The following is a 17160-nucleotide window of genomic DNA, read 5'->3' as shown; positions in this document are numbered from 1 at the left end:
ACACTTCAAACACCAAATGACAGAAATGCCTCTTTCTTGCTCAGTGGTCTATGTGTTTCTATGGGGGGGGGGGAACCCTCCAGTAAATCCACATTTGATATGACCTCACATATATCTGCATAATTACTTTATCATTGTCACTCTGAACACACTTTATGCAAAGTCTTTATCTTCCTAAAGTTAAGCCATGTGGCTAAAATACATACAAAAAATACAATCATTAATATGACAACCTTCAAAATTATTTCCTTGAGAATCAAAAACTAAGTTAATGGTCTGTTTCTTATTTAAAAATTGTTCACCATGCTTCTTTATAAAAATAATTTTTAATTATCAAAGGCCAAAGCAAAATTCTGGATTTTACCCCAATGCCTTCCAAAAGTTGCCTTTGATAAGATTATAAAGATTTTACTAGTATCAAATGTATGATCAATTCCCTAAGCCAATCTATTCTAACAGACTAAATTTTAAGTGCTAAGATTTCAGAGGATATATTACAAAATGATTAAACAATATTTTAATACTATTTATAAGTATAAATGCTTTTTAAAAAGCAATCACATTAACTATTCTAGGCCTATTACTAGCTCCAACTACTTTGCTACAATTGGTATAAAAAGTAGAAAGTTAATCAGTAAATGGAAGATCAAAGTTTATTTACTACCTGCATACAAAAACATATTGCACATCAAACAACCAAAATCAAAAAAAAAAAAAAAAGGAAAAGAAAAAAGGAAAGATACTCTACTGAAGACTAACATGTACTTTTTATACAGAATAAACCTCCTGGAAATTGATCTTTTCAGTAGTTCAGGTTATGTCTGAAATGGACATGACTAATTCAGCTTAGTGTTTTAACTAAAGCTATGTTTGATTTTTAAATACTGTACACTTTAATAAATAAACCAAACAAAGCCTCAATGTAGAACAGTCACTGCCAATATCACCCAGTGTCCCTGCAGATGAGAGTTTAACAAATGTATTCCAGTGGTCTGCAGATTTTCCTCTACATACAGCATTTAAAAAACACATTAAAACAGACCAGTTTCCAGACTAAACTAATGGAGAAATTACAATTCAGTGCAAAATATTTTAGACTGCATTTCATTCTAGTTTTCCTCAGGTGAAGAAGTGGTTGCATATTATTAAAAATGTAACAAAAGCAGCTAATGCTTTCATAAAGAATATTACGTTAGGGATCCCACCCCACCCACTTCCCCCCATCTCTGCCATATTTTGAAAACAAAATAACATTTCCTATAGCCAGCAACTTTTTTTAATGTTACATATACTATTCTCAAGGCACATCTGATGATATATTTTATAACACAGTAGGTGTCAAAGTATGTTTAACATATGATTTCTTCAGGATCCCTCCCCTTTCTGAATTCCAAATGGAGGAACTGAAAGTGCGATGTAAAGACTGGCGATCCATATTCTATCTTTGGCAAGCTTGTACAAGCACTATTGTAAAATGTAATGTAAAAGAACTGTAAACTAGGAACTTCTTCAGTTTATGAAACACCATTCAGGACTGCTGCTTCTTGAGTGTTTTCTTCTTTTAAGGTATTAATCTTTTCTTCTCCTGGAGTACGCTGTAGCTTAGAAATTTCATCGCCAGAAGCACTAGTTGGGCCATTTATTGCCTTTTCTGAAGGACCATGCTCTTCAATCACATCTTTTGCCTGCCAAAGGGAGACAACTTTTTCAACTTCTTTATAAATGAAATCTACAGCTGAGGAGGAAAACAGCTATATAAACATTAATTAGCTAATAAATCATTTTAGTTTCATAACCACAATGGATCAAAGGATTAAAATGTTCTTAAGTTTTGAAAGCATATACCAATGTACTCCACCTCTATTGTCTTTCAACTCTATCTCTAGTACCTAGCAGTGCTAAATCACAGAAGCATCTGTACTTGTTTACTGAAAACTTGAACCTAATTTTAACCACTGGAAAGCTCACCATGTAAAAGATATAAAGTTACCCTAAGCAAATAAACACCTATTTTACTCACCTTTTTTTTTTTTTTGAAACTCATTTACATTAAAGCATTTAAAGAATTGAAACTTAAAAAAGGTCTACATCCATCACTGAGAAGAGGTATATAGCCTATTGCTCCCCAAATTAAGCCAACAGTCTTTATGCCCAATATCTCTGGGTAGACTGAATTTTACAAATGCTATTTGGAATTCTAAATGAAAAGTATTCCAGGCTCAAGCATGCATATCTTCAGTTACCTGGGGCCAAGAACAAAATCAAGAGTAATCTTTAAAATATTATTTGTCTAGTTGGGGAAACAAGTGATCGATCATACAGTAAGTCAAGAAGTAAAAATAAAGCTGAACCATACCAAAACAAAAAACCAAAACAGAACCAAAAAAAAAAAAAAAACCCAAAAAACAAAAACAACAAAACCTACAGGTTAAATTCTCCTTACCATTTCTTTCTTGTTTTTAGCCAAAGTTTCCCTTGGGAGGTTTCTTTGTCTGCTCTGAGACTCAGCTCTAGAAATATAATCTGCAACTGTGACTGTTGAAGATGAGAAAAAAATTACAGGTGTTGAAAAAATATTTCTAAAGTTTATTTATGGATAAAGAGTAATTTTACTTTTAAAATAAACTGATGGTGGGTAACCCAATTCCAAAATTTTAAGCTGGGTACCACCTCCAACCAAAAACAAAAGTTGAAAAATGTGCCTGTGATTTAGTGCTGACAATAGAAAATTCCAAGCTGGAGATCCAAGGAAGCCTAGATTTAAGTCTGCTTTCACAGGAATCCAGCCATTGCTTCTGACTGACTCTACAGTTGTGGGATAAAGCTTGATATAGAAATCCACAACCAAGAATAAGAAATACAGCATTCTAAGCCCAGTGTCTGCAATTCTCAGTGGGGGAAAAAAAGGCAATACTTGGTGCAATCATGGTGTACTATATATACTTCAATTTGAAAATTTCATCAGATATAAAAGATTTACTCAAATTGTTAGGGGTTTTTTGTTGTTTTGGTTTTTTTTAAGCGCAAGTAAGATATCCAAGTGTGGTATTTTATGGTTTCTTTTTCACATTTCATACTAGAAACCATTCTGAGTGATTTAAAATAAAAAAACTACAAGCCAACTAAAGATGGCGGAACAGCACCCTAAAATGTGGACAATGATCCTGGTGGGAAAAGGGCCACCATTAATTCAGTAACCACCTCTTCCCCACTTTGACAATCTTTCAAGGGACTGATTGAAGTAGATGTGTGTTTGCAAGGAAGTGGATGGCAATAGTGACATAAGAGTAAGACTAAAGCAAGCTAACACCCTTCTGCCAACCCAAGTGCAACATCTCTGTTCTACAGGTACTCTGGCCTCACTTTACACCTCAATCCTTTCTCTTTAGGACTTAGAGCTTAGAATTTACTGATTTGGAGAAATATCAAAATAATTGCTCTCTTTCAAAGAAATATTTGCTATCAGAAACTGGGCAGGAAAATCTCTTGACAATATGAAATATAGTGTATTTTAATTTACGGGATGAGAGCAAGTTAATGTAAAGAATGAAAACTCAAGTAAATTTTAAATTATTTATTAAACGTCACTAGGGGAGAAATGGTCCACCAGGTTCAAATTATATGAAAATAAATCATTTTAATAAAGAAGCTTAATAGTATTTACAATTCATTTTTTGTGACCACAAATTAACATAATACTTTTGTAAGATCCAAGAATTTTCTGAAACTACTAAATGAATCTTAAATCTCACAGAAACCACTTAATTCAGAATACAAATCATTTATAAGAAACAGCACTAAATAAAGATGTTTCCTGTCTAAAACTGCCTCTTTTTTTCCAAACTGTAAGAAACTCGGTGTGCTCATTTCAGAGCTTTCAAAAAATCATTTAAATCCACTGTTAATTTATAAATACATTTAGTAATAGTTTCCAAAACTGAGAAGAGGAATACTGTTCAAATTCATTTCATTATTATGTCTACATATATGGTGGCAAAACATTCTAGAAATGATTCCAGTTTGGGGAGCACCTAAATGAATTCATTCTGTTTCCACAGTTCAGCCCTCAGTGACACCTGGAAGAACTCAGCAACTTGGAAACCATGCTGCACAAACATATTGCTAAATTTGAGTATGTGACAATTCTTAGAACCCTTCATCCACTATGTACACTCAGAGTAATACTTTGATATGGGTATCAACTGAATTAAGAGGCACTTAGCTGGAAAGGTAAAAATTTATCAGTGCCCCTCCCCCCTGAAGGGAGGTACAACCAAAAACAAACTTAGCTGACTCAAAGCCTATTTACAGCCAGTCCTTATATAATATTAGCCATTTAAAAGGATATTAAATATTAATAAACATGATATCTAAAAGAGAAATAAGCGATTTGTGCAGCATAATTTGGACTGTAGAATTTCCTCCTAAGGGACCCAAGTAAATCAACTGGACACAACTGCACAGGCACTTTCTAAGTAGAATAAGGAATATTCACTGCTTAATTTACACTAAAGACAACAAAAGATTCTGAGCAAATGAGAACAAATGAAATGATTGTGTATGTAAGGGAATGTTGATATTTTTAGATGAAGCTACTCTTCTAGAAGTACTGACAGGGGCAAGGAGAAAATGATGTGCCTGTTCCGTCGATGCTATCTTAGGGGGCTTTTAAAAGTTTTTAGGGGAAGGCCAGGGAAGGCAGGCTAGGGAAGACAAGGATTTCTAAACAGGAAAAGCAGCAATTCCAAAGAACTGAGTAAAACTGGAATAAATGCAAGTATGGAACAATTATCAAATTACTGGACACCCCAAATTACTCAAGTTTCACTTCTCTGCCTCTTCTTTAACACCACTGTGTTTTTTATGTCCACTGACTTGGTACTAAACCACCATCCATCTAGTTAACAAATTGTGTTGTTATTTACCCTACGTTAAGCCCACAAGGATAGTTTGAATTTTCTTATTTATAAAGTACGGCTGAAACTGTATTCACTGCCATGCCAACTTTAAACAACGTAAATATGACCTCTTGATCTAAAGAATATTTCTGACACTACAGAGAGAGAGGGAAGAGAAGGGAAAACAGTAAGAAACACTTTCTGGAAACTTTCTCTTTTTGACAATATTTAATTCCTTTTGAACTTACAACTATCTTTAAAACATGAACTTTTCTTCAAGAATGGGAACTAACACCTTTAATCAGTTTTCCCAAATGTCTCTACACAACCACTAAACTTAATTAAAGATACTTGAATTTACATTCTTTACTCGGGGAAAACACACCCAAGAATTTGCTTTGGAAAGAATGCAGAAATTGATTAGTTTAAAAGGGGTTTATTTTTGGTGCACACAATTTCTTCATTGTGAATATACACGTGATTCTCTGTATACAGGAAATGGAATTATGTTCAAAATAATATAGACACAGCAAACAAGTTTCTTTGAAGTCACTAAAAATTATGACTACTTAAATTAACATTCTAAAACTAATAAATAAGTACTATTAATTTGGTTAGTAGGTGTAAGGGAAAAGGCAACACACCACAATAAATGAACAAAACATAACATGCATTCCTCTTATTAGAAAAAAGACACTTTCAAGTATTTTTCTCATTTATACTTCTTTTTTTTAACTGTGGGTATTAAAATTCCCACAAAAATGAGGTGCTGAATTCAGATAAAATAAGCAGCACCATGCAAAAGTTGCCCAGTTTTGCCAATCAACCTCAATCACAATCTACAACGCAGTCTCTGGGATGGCAGGCCTAAACTCAAGGATGAAGAATCTGCCAAGTGGACAAAATAATGGTCTTCTCAACAGTATTTCCATGTAAAAAAAAAATTAAGACACAACATTAGTTCAATTAGACAGGTTACTAAACATTTACGGAGTGAAGGAAGAATGCATTTTCTTAAGAGTAGTAGTCTTATTAGTTGAGTAAACAATTTATGTAATGCACATCTTGAATGTATATGCACACATGTGTACATGTAAGTATAATATATTTAGAAAGCAGACACATGACATTTTTTTCATGCTTGTGACCTGGTGGTGTCAACAGGTCCACTCAAGTTACCTGGCTGTCTATCTTCTGCCTGACCCCTGAAACGACGCCTGCGGCTACGATTGCGTCGCTGGGGTTTTTTTTCACTATCATCTGTAATTGCAAAGTTTACCATGAACTATTCTGACAAACAAAAGCAAAACAAAAAAAACTTCTTTCCTTCAAAGATTTAAGAATGGGGAAAGAGAACTTTTTAATTAAACAGGGAGGATAAAACAATATACATTACTAACAGGAAAATAATTTTGTAGTTTTAAAACATTTCAAATAGATTAAAAAGGGAATTATCACCTGGAAATAAAGAGGGTTTTAAACTCTTAACTGAACAAACTCAACAACTTAATTACCATCACTCAGGAATAAAGTCTTCCTTTCCAATACAATTTAGTTTTTGGGTTTTTTGTTTTTAAGCAAAGTTAACATTTTAGCCCTTTGGAAGTTAATACCTACTCAATACACATACCTTCACTACTGTCATTTATAATAAATTTTAAAGAGGCAAGCTGAAAGCCCAATTCTGGCTTAGGAACAAAAAGAGTATTAAGTGGCTTGCAATTTGAATATCTATATTGATTTAATGGCATCAAAGGGCACTTTAATAAACCCTTCTGGTTTCAAATAATTTAGCTATACAAATCTGAGAACTAGACACTTCAGACAGACACAAAGCTATCTTGTTTGAAGTAAACACTAAGAAAAATTCGATATGGGAATTGCATTACGTTTGGGGTGTTTTTGTTGTTGTTGTTTTTGAAAAAAGCGTCATACATTAATATACAATAATGTTATCTTTTCCCTAAGTGCTTACATACCTAGCCCATTTTCATTAACTGAAGCTGTATCAGATTCAGTCATCCCATCCATCAGAACAGCATCTTCATCAGTCCTTCGTCTACGAGACCGCCTACGACGGTTAGTACTGTGATGAGATTCGCTGGCATCAGTGTCTGCAGTCTGATCAGATTCTGTATTATCAAGTAAGCTGTATGGATTGCTGTCTGGATCTTTGAGCACTATATGCATGTCAGAGGCAAGAAATATTCGTTTAAGAGAGCTGCAGTCATTAGTAATGTTTTGATCTATAGAACTATATTAATGATAAAGAAACTTCAATTCTCCCCCTATACTCTGTATTCAAATTAAATGTTTTCTGTATCACTGTTTTCCCTGGAAAATAACAAATATGAAGAACTTTAAACGGCAATGAAAAATTAAAGCAGAAAATGAGCAAATACCCTCAGCTTCCTACCAATTCTTGGACTTGTTTTGAAAATGTATTAGAAAACAGTATATTATTACATGCTATTTTTGACATTCACATTCTTAGCTAATCCTGCCCAGAGGCTAGAGAAATGAAAATTTAGAGAAATATTCAATTTTGCCGCCTTTATGGAGTTCAAGGTGTCGGCTGTTGCTTTGTGCTAATGTTAATGGACTATTCCCAAATAATTCTCAACACCTGCACTCCATGGCATAATAGAAATGTTACTGAACTGAAGCAATCAAAACAAGTCTACACAAAAAAGCAAACTAAAAAAAAAAAGTTTCAAATTCTAACTGGTTATAGGAAAATAGAGAAATGAATGTTGACTAGTACTCCCATCTCCAGAAACAAAGAGTGAAGGCGGGGTAAGGTGGGGTGAGGGTGGGAAAGGGAAAGTTTTAAAGTATAATTCATAAGAAAAAAAATACCCATCTTACCTATGTGCATTTATTGCCTCCACCAATCAAATTATAGAAGAATTCACCTAATCACGATTTTTCCTAAGTTTCCTTTGGTAACAGCTAGCAAGCTAGCATCTTTGCAAAAGACACTAAGTTTATCCATTAATCATAAGCACTAGGTAAAGTACATATATTGTGCAATTCAGCATACTACAATTCTATAAACCTTGGTAATAGCAATGTAATGTAGTAAAATATAAAAAGTATTTCCCTAAACACCTATAAGCTAAACTTAGGGCTCAAAGAGTATCACTGGAACTAGAGTACTTTTAAAAGCCCCTAAAATTTTGTGATTTGTTCCAGTTTTTTGTAGTTTGTAAGCAAGTCTGATATACATTTAATTATATCTATGTATGTATGTTTTAAACATTTAAAATACTTACAAACTTTCATAGGGCACATGTTATAACATTAAGAGTTGTTTTCTTAAAGTGGTATACAATAAAAATATGTAAAGGTTATACATCATATAATCTAGTCCACATAATGCTGACAATTCCTCCCCCCTACCCCATTATGCTAAGCAAAAACATTCTCGCAACTCCTACAAAAAGACATGAGTAAAAAGTTGCTTATGCACCTCAGTTCTCAGTCTAAACAGTGTTCTTTACAGCTCAGCTCAATTCCTCAAACAGTAAAAAAAATTTTAATTTCACAATTTCTCTCTGTTCCTAAAATAGTACATAGTGCAGCAAAAATTCTTCTCGGTTAATTTTCAATATTAAGTATGTAAAGTTACTTAGATCTCTCTGTGCGTTAGAATTTTCTGGGTCTGGCAAACAAATATATAACCCAAATTTTCTAGGGGAAAAAAACATTCTAATCATATAAGCCCCCAAAAACTGGAGAAATCTTTGACCATCAAAACAAGAGAATCAGCCAACCAAAATTTCTCTGACCTGAAATTCTAGCTAAACCTTCACTGAGAAACACCCTAAAGGGTTTCTCCTTATCTTGCCATATGCTCCACTACTTGCCTCAGTGAGAAGACACTTCCCAAAATGGGTGGCCTTGGGAAATGAATTAACTTGTATAAAGTTATACTGTTTACAAAGTAAGGATGCTGACATAGTATATAAAAGACTACCAGAACTGATGGAGGATTTGCCACCACGCGGTCCACCACGACCTCGACCCCCTGAAACACTTCTCCCTCTTCCTCCTGGGCGTCTCCTGCTGTCACGCTGATGTCGGCTCTCCCGATCATCTTCTCCTGCCAATGACCAATCGCTCAGCTCGTCTTTACGCTCAGATTCTGTTTCAGAGGGGTTAGACAGCTCAGAGTTTGTACCTTGGGAAAGAGGACATAAACCAATTAGATTCCTATTTTTTTTTTTTTTAAGGGAAAAAAAAAAAGGAATGAAATTTTTCAAAATTACTTCCTACAGACCATTATTTTAATAACCCTAACTGGCTGATTCAAAGAAAGCTAAATAAAAATTAAAATGAGTTTGAAATTTACTAAGAAATAATCACATGTTAGTATTAGACTAGTAATACAAGATCTACTAATGGGAAATTAAAAGTTGGTTTGGATGTGCAGAAATAGAGCCAAGAGATTATACGAAACATTACATATAATATGCAAATGCAGTTAGTATGGAAAAATAGTAAAAAAAAAAAATTGCTCATTTTTATTTTAGAAGCAAATTAGTGTAATAAAAATAACCGCTATCCAATATTGAAAACCAAATTTAATCATATTTAGAAAAAGGAGTAGTTTAATTGTATAGTGTACTCTACCATTATTTCATTGATTCTTGGAAGCACATCTTTTAACAGAGATGTTAAAAGCACACATCATGCCTTTAACATCTCTGAAATCACAATGCTTCCTATATAACTGATGGTCTCTTATAAACTGGGAGTGTATTTTTAGTGGCTGTACGTAAAATAATTATGTTTTATGAGCAATAGTGGCTTAAATACACTATGTGAAATTACAGAACAAATTTTAAGAATGCTAAGACAACTTTAACCTGACAAGAGAAAAATTCATCGTGACTCTAAAGGTTGACAGACCATTTCTAAGGTTTCAATGACCTATTTTAATACTGACCTTTTAAAAATTTAAACACTGCAAATATTCTATAAAAGCTTGCAATATCATTACTATTATATCACAATTAAAGTGCCAGATTTAGATGATTCAATCACTACAATACTCTCACTTTTATTCTTTAATTCTTGGAATGCCACTTCCACCCCTCCGTTTCATATGTCCAAATCTATCTCCTTCAGAGCCCAGTTCAATTTCTAGTTTCAGACCAATTTAACTGAAAATAGACCTCTCCTCTCCTTTTATTACCTTAAAAGCAAAGTGTGTCTATCATGCAATGTTGTCATATGTTCTTTTCCATTTTTTCCCCTTTCGATTTACATCCCACTTGGTCTATGATACATTTAAACGGTAGAGCTCTTTCTTCTACCTCTAAATGCCCCAGACACCTAACAATATGCATAACAATTCTCTCTTGATAAATGAATCTGTTGTATAATTTTGAAGTTCGTTTGCTTATTTCCCAAATAAAAGTGATTCCATGATAAACTACAAGTTCGCTAAATTTAAATTCCAGTCATTTGATGATGAAAGTAAAACATCGTTAACTCCTCAGATGTACAAAAGTAGAAGTATTAAGGTACCCAGAATAAAACTGAACAAATGAAGGGAGTCTAACAACTTCCTTTCTCCTCTAAGATCATTCTTTTTTTTCCACATGACCTTAAATATGATGTAACCACTCAATTATATAAAAATGGATTAATACACATTGGAACTATTATTTTAGAAAAAAACATAGCAAGTTTCTAGTATTCACACTTAAGTTTTATTAGGATTGGGAGTCTCGCAAAAGAGAATGAATCTCCCACTTATTTCTCCAAATGACAAAAAATTTACTAGCTGATGTCATGGTTTGTTAGAATAATGGCAATTTATCATTTCATGAGTCACGAAAACATCTTTTGGAATGTGTGAGAATTTCTGAATTTACTGACAAGCCTATATACTGCCTGAAAACATTAACAAAATCTGAAGATAAATGAATATCTCATTTTAAAATTTTTCACAAGTCCCTACTGAAGTTCCTCCCGAAATACATTGTAGTATTTAAACTCAGCATCACAAGCAAGGACATTCTTCCTAAACTTTATATCTAGTATTCTAAATACTTAAAGGGGGTGGTCTAAAACATAAACAGGTTTCAGTAGATAAGACAGATACTAAATTCAAAAACAAAAAGGGCTAATGAATTGGCTAGTGCTCTTGCGTTAGTCATATTAAATAAAGCTTAAATGTTTCTGGGATGGCAAAAGGGACTTTGCAGATGTGATAAGATTAAGGATACTGAAGTGGGAAGATTATCATGGATTATCCAGGTGAGGCCAAACTAATCATATGAATCTCAGCTGCAGAGAACCAAAGAGCACAACTATGAAGTCACTAGCTTTACAAGACAGACAGACGGAGTCATATGCAAAAGGAATGAAGGTCGTCTCTAGAAGTTCATGAATCCAAAAAAATTTTTTAAGTAGCTCTAAAAATGATTCATGAAACTAATCCAATTTTTAATGACTCCAACAAATAAAACCTGTTTTTAACAGAATTGCAAATCAGATTTTCCCCTAAAACTTCTAAAATCACTCCTGAAGATACTTCACATCCTTTTCAATGTTCATGTACGCTAAACGTAATAGCTAAAGTACCATATTTTATCAACTCCAACATGCCATCCATTCATTTTAAAGACATATTTTGTGTGCCATTAAAAAAAATGTTGCCCATTAGCTTTAAAATATCATTCATTCAAAGGAACATACCAACTTCAGAGACATTATGACAAATGTTTCTTATACAACTTATATATTATCACCTAAATATCCTGACATTAAGTAGGTAAGAGAACATCTATAACCAAATTTAAATGGTTTTTCTCTCAAGCCCACTTAAATTCAATAGCTATTTCAAGAAATGCAATGCTACCACCAGTCCGCAACATTTCAGAGGTAAGAGTGCCATCTACTGAACAACTTGCATAACTTTCTTCAATCCAGATGATATTCCTCTACCACTCATAAAAACTTACTAACTCATAAAAATTTTACCTACTGTCAACAAAGGCATTTTGCAGAAAACTGGCCTCAACAACAAGCTGACTTCCCACAGAGGCTTATAAAAGTCTTCAATGAATTCATCACTCTATCATCCAAAAAACCAAATCTGATTATTTGTACTAGTAATTTATGCCTCTAGAATCATTCAATATAATTTTTCTTTAATTACTGGTTAGTTGTCTTTTGTATTAAATGTATTTTCAGGAAATAGAGTAATACTTCACAATTTTCTGCCCTTCATATGCTAAACACTTTACTAGAATTCTGCTTTCCAGTTTCAACAGTTAACTTTAAATAATAAAAACTATCAAGAAATGAGAACATGGAAATATATGAGGGAAGGGATAATTAACCTTTCAGCTCCACAACAAATGAAAGGACAAATTTAATACAATTCTGGCATCATTAGATGATCCTTCAAACATGAAATCTGAGTGTGGAATCTGCACACTGTAAGCTTTTATGTTTATCCATTTTCCCTAAATGCCTTCTATTTTGGAAAAGGCTTATGAATTATTTTTCTAAAGCAGTTAAGTTAGGAGGAGCATAGAGGTATGGAGAAAAGAGAAAGAAATAGAAAGGGAAGACGAGGGAAGACAAAAATCAGGTCACTGCTAAGATCCAAGTCCAAATGCAGAAAAATGAACAACTCCAAAGCTGAAGAAGAATTAAGTGAAAATTTAGGATTAGAAAATTGTTGACCACCACCATCCACTGGCCCCCTCCTATAAGGGTTAGGGCCCTATCCTCACACTGAAATACATTTTAGAAAAATGTTCATTTACAAAATGTTAATTTGGTTCTGGCTTTTTAAAAAGCCCTCATTTTTAGTGAAATGTTATTTCATAAAATTAATTCCAGATAGGAGATATTTATATTCAAAACTGCCAAGAGAATCAATAAAGTATATTTTATAAAACTAGTACAGATGTACTATACACAACCTTAGCACACTGATTAGCATTATTTTTCAACTTTACTTTTCCTAGACAGTAGGCTAAAGAGATTCCTAGCAGTATCATCACCATTACTAGGTTTTGATATATATACATTTTTGTATACAAGTATGTATATACAAATGCCACCTATATTTATTCTAAGTATTTAAAATAAACATGATCATGAACTGCCAACTTAACAAAAACATGTCTGATCTCATTACAAAGCTGCGTGAACATCATACACCTTTTACTGTCATTAATATGAAGTATGCCTTCACTACCATAGACAGCTCAAAACTATCTCCTGCCCCCAAAGCCAAGACAGAGCAACGAATAATATTGAGCAAAACGTTTTGAAGTGCCTAAACTAAAACGACTAACAAAAAAATTGTTTTTTTTACCATAACCGGAGGTGTAATTAGGGCCCCGACGACCTCTGCCTCTTCCACTATAAGACCTAGAACCTTGTACAGAAGAGACGGTACTTTCATCAGTGGCATATCCTTTTTCTTTTTCAGGCCCTCTGGTGGAAGAAGGTCTGAAACCCATACCAATCTGTCGTAGCTGTTCATCAATCTGTAGGCGTTCCATTCTTAGCTGTTCTACTTCCTATAAGCAAAACAAAAAAGTGTAAATATTCTATGTTGTACCATTTTTACCTTCTTAAAGCCTACAGTTAAAGCTATACTCCCTACCAATGAAAGAAGCTGTGATCTTGGCCAATTATTTGGTAAAATACAACTGTGTACCTAGTAAATACAATTCACGAGGTCATTTGCTGACTCAATTCACTGAACATTTACTGAATACTTTAGCGAGCACTAAGTATGCTAAGTGCTACAAACATACAATATAGAAAAAGACAAGGACTCTCCACCTTCAAGGGTATGTTTAACAGACAAGCATTAAAATAAACTATCTGTTGGTGTTTACAGGGCCGAATAAATGTTTCTTATGCTAGAGCAATATTCACAGTTTGCGTTTTAGTTCCTGGCGTGAATGAATGAACTAACGGTTTGTTAAATAGCAAATAATTACACAATATTACCAGATCCAGCCCTCATCCAGCCCTCAAGAAATAAAAACTCTGATTAAGTGAGATACAGGTGCCATATATGAGAGGGACTATTAAGCTACTTTTCCATCAAAACGGTGACACCTGAGTTGTGGCCTACATGAACTAGGAGACTTGGTCATTCAGAAACCGAGGTCATTACAGAATGTGAAGGTAAGGTGACCAGAGAAAGCTTCTGGCTAAGAAGTAGTAGAGTACTGGAAGATAAAGCATGGGCTTTAAAATGCCAGACTGAGGGCGCCTGGGTGGCTCAGTTGGTTAAGCGACTGCCTTCGGCTCAGGTCATGATCCTGGAGTCCCGGGATCGAGTCCCGCATCGGGCTTCCTGCTCAGCAGGGAGTCTGCTTCTCCCTCTGATCCTCCCCCATCTCATGCTCTCTCTGTCTCATTCTCTCTCTCAAATAAATAAATAAAATCTTTAAAAAATAAATAAATTAATTAAATAAAATGCCAGACTGAATTGAGATTTATAAACATGAGTTTTAAAAGAATGACATCATCATGTGTGCTTTCAAAATATTAACGTAAGAGCAATGATATGAGTGATTAAAAGGACTAAAACCTACTAGAGACAGAACTGTTGAGGATATTAGAAGAGAAACTTAATAAAAGATAAAGTAGAAAATGTCAATTGCAACTTTTAATAATTTATGGGCCATTTCTTTTTTAAAATCTTTGCTCTTTATTTATCAACTCTAAATAGACTATCTTAAAAATTAATGGTTAAGAATTACCAAATGATGTCTATGGGATATCACCTCTGATTCAAATACTAGTTACCAAGAAAGCCCATCTTACTCCCTGCCCTATTTGCACTTAAAATATCAAGGTAAAAACAAAATGGTTTCAGTATAGCACATGTATATACATAAGGTGAGGAGAGTCAAATTAGAGGAACACAAGTGTGACCATTTCTTAAACAGTAAGGAAAGAATGTCAAAGTTCAGAGAAAAAGAGAAACAATGTGCATTAAGGCCAATCATTTTATTATAGCAACGGACCTTTTCCCCCTAAATTCTCAAGTAGGAGACCAGGGTAAATCTGAAGCTGAATTAAAAAAAATATTTAATGATTTGAAATTTAATATGAATATAAAATTGATGTATTTTGAAGTTTAACATATGAAGCAACAATGATATGAATGTGAACAGTATACAAACCTTTAGATAAGCAATATGATACTCTAAAAGAACTTGCACATTTCCGATGCTTTCTTTAGTGCCAACAAATACAAACGGAACCATACCCTGTAAGAAAACACAACATCCTCAGTATTTCATATTTTAACAAAGTCTAGCCTAAATTTCACATACCAATATATAATTTGGAAAACTTTTCTAAAACACAGCAATTTATATCTTACTAAAATTCAAGATTTAAAAATAAACTGCTGGGCGCCTGGGTGGCTCAGTCATTAAGCGTCTGCCTTCGGCTCAGGTCATGATCCCAGGGTCCTGGGATCAAGCCCCGCCCATCAGGCTCCCTGCTCCGCAGGAAGCCTGCTTCTCCCTCTCCCACTCCCCCTGCTTGTGTTCCCTCTCTCGCTGTGTCTCTGTCAAATAAATAAATAAAATATTTAAAAAATAAAAATAAACTAAGAAAAAAATCAATGTAATTTGAAATACCGAGGTTTTCAATAACTCATTGTATTTGCCCTACAATTTAAGTATGCTAAAAATTTAAATTACCTTTAAAATACCAGTTTATATCAGATTTTCTAATTCCTAATTCAGTCTTTCTCCATATATAAACCACCTTTTAATGAAATTTTCCTTCAAACTGGTATAAATTTATAGACCAGATAGATCACGTTGGTAGTGATGGCTTTAAAAAGGTAAAGCACATTAGGTAGGTTATCCCTAATATGTGCTCACTTAACAAAACTGTCAATGTTGTATATTGGAAGTAGTGCTTCCTGACCATTAACAGTGTAACATACAGAGTACAAATATTTACACCATGTAAAATAAAGGAATTACTGATATGGGCAAATATTTAGTCACCAATATTAAAGCAAATCAAAGAATTAACTTTGCTGAATTTACAAAGAAATACACTTCTACCTTCCTAATGGCTAAGGAAAAATGCGTAGAGCCTAAATAAACTTCCCCAGGCAGTTTCAGTGTCTCATTTTCTTGATTCTACAGATGAGTTCCTAACAGCTATTCAAACAGATTGGCTTAAGAGGCCATGAAAAAAAGGACTATAACTTAAGCTTAAGAAGTAAGAAGCCTTGACTCTGTCCTCAGGAATTCATGGGCAGGTAAGAAAGACAGCAAAGTGAATGAAAGATGGAGGAGGAGTAAAAAAAAGATCTAAAATACTTTAAGCACATACCACATTTCTAGAAGTATATTATTCTACACCTGTATCTTATTTAATATTCATTAAAAAGTAACTTTAATACTCCAATTAAAAAAAAAAATACTCCAATTTTACAGTTGAGAAAGCAATTTGCCCAAAGTCATACAATTAGCCAATGAGCCAGCCAATTTCATATCCAGTTACCTAATTCCAAGTAACAACCACTTGTCACTTGCCCCAATACAGAATAATGAAAAAGGATAAATAAAATCCCTAAAGGCAATCACAATCTCAGAAAAGATACTAAACATTCCTGCAATAATCTTATTGCACAGCATTAGTGGTATCAATGAAAAACACAGCAATATTAAGTAGAATGTGTATTATGGCATCCCAAATGTGGAAACTTAGGGGAACTCCTAAGAATATTATTAAAGTAAATGTTAAAAACAAATAGAATTTTACCAAGGAGGTAAAGAAGGAAAAGTCATTCCAGGACAGATGATCTGCAAGGAGTAAGAGAAATACAATGCCTTGACCCTGAAGTTGAGATGCTATCACCAATACCTCCAAAGAAAAGGACAGTTAAGAATGCAACCTTAAAGGGCGCCTGGGTGGCTCAGTTGGTTAGGCGACTGCCTTCGGCTCAGGTCATAATCCTGGAGTCCCGGGATCGAGTCCCGCATCGGGCTCCCTGCTCAGCGGGGAGTCTGCTTCTCCCTCTGACCCTCCTCCCTCTCATGCTCTATCTCATTCCCTCTCTCAAATAAATAAATAAAATCTTTAATAAAAAAAAAAAAAAGAATGCAACCTTAAAGACATGTTTTACAGAATACTTTAATGGCTACTATAGAGCCATAATAAAAAATTTGAAGAGTAAATGATTAATACTGAATATAAAAATTTGTTTCTAGGAGTTATTTCCGTGAACTTTCTA

General features: G+C 33.9%; 1 protein-coding gene across 6 annotated transcripts in view; it reads right to left on the bottom strand.

Annotated features, from left to right (window-relative positions):
- Positions 1 to 639: 639 nt before the first annotated feature.
- Positions 640 to 17160, bottom strand: part of FXR1 (FMR1 autosomal homolog 1) — a 58798-nt gene continuing 42277 nt past the window's right edge. Inside the window, exons 11-18 of one of the 6 annotated variants that reach the window (XM_031025833.2) lie at positions 15080 to 15166; positions 13396 to 13453; positions 13246 to 13308; positions 8878 to 9081; positions 6878 to 7078; positions 6078 to 6158; positions 2444 to 2535; positions 640 to 1685 (exon numbers count right to left, since the gene is read on the bottom strand). In XM_031025833.2, coding sequence (XP_030881693.1) covers positions 1515 to 1685; positions 2444 to 2535; positions 6078 to 6158; positions 6878 to 7078; positions 8878 to 9081; positions 13246 to 13308; positions 13396 to 13453; positions 15080 to 15166 — 957 coding nt within the window. In that variant the 3' untranslated portion in view covers positions 640 to 1514. Of the gene's footprint in view, positions 1686 to 2443; positions 2536 to 6077; positions 6159 to 6877; positions 7079 to 8877; positions 9082 to 13245; positions 13454 to 15079; positions 15167 to 17160 lie in introns of all 6 variants that reach the window. The other 5 variants (XM_006731236.3, XM_006731237.3, XM_081830139.1 and 2 more) reach the window with 5 other exon arrangements.

The sequence above is a fragment of the Leptonychotes weddellii genome, chromosome 1 (assembly GCF_054177405.1).
Source record: "Leptonychotes weddellii isolate Sample4059 chromosome 1, ASM5417740v2, whole genome shotgun sequence".
Taxonomy (NCBI): Eukaryota; Metazoa; Chordata; class Mammalia; order Carnivora; family Phocidae; genus Leptonychotes; species Leptonychotes weddellii.
Note: the sequence above shows the minus strand (reverse complement) of the source record. Positions and strands in the feature narration are given on the sequence as shown.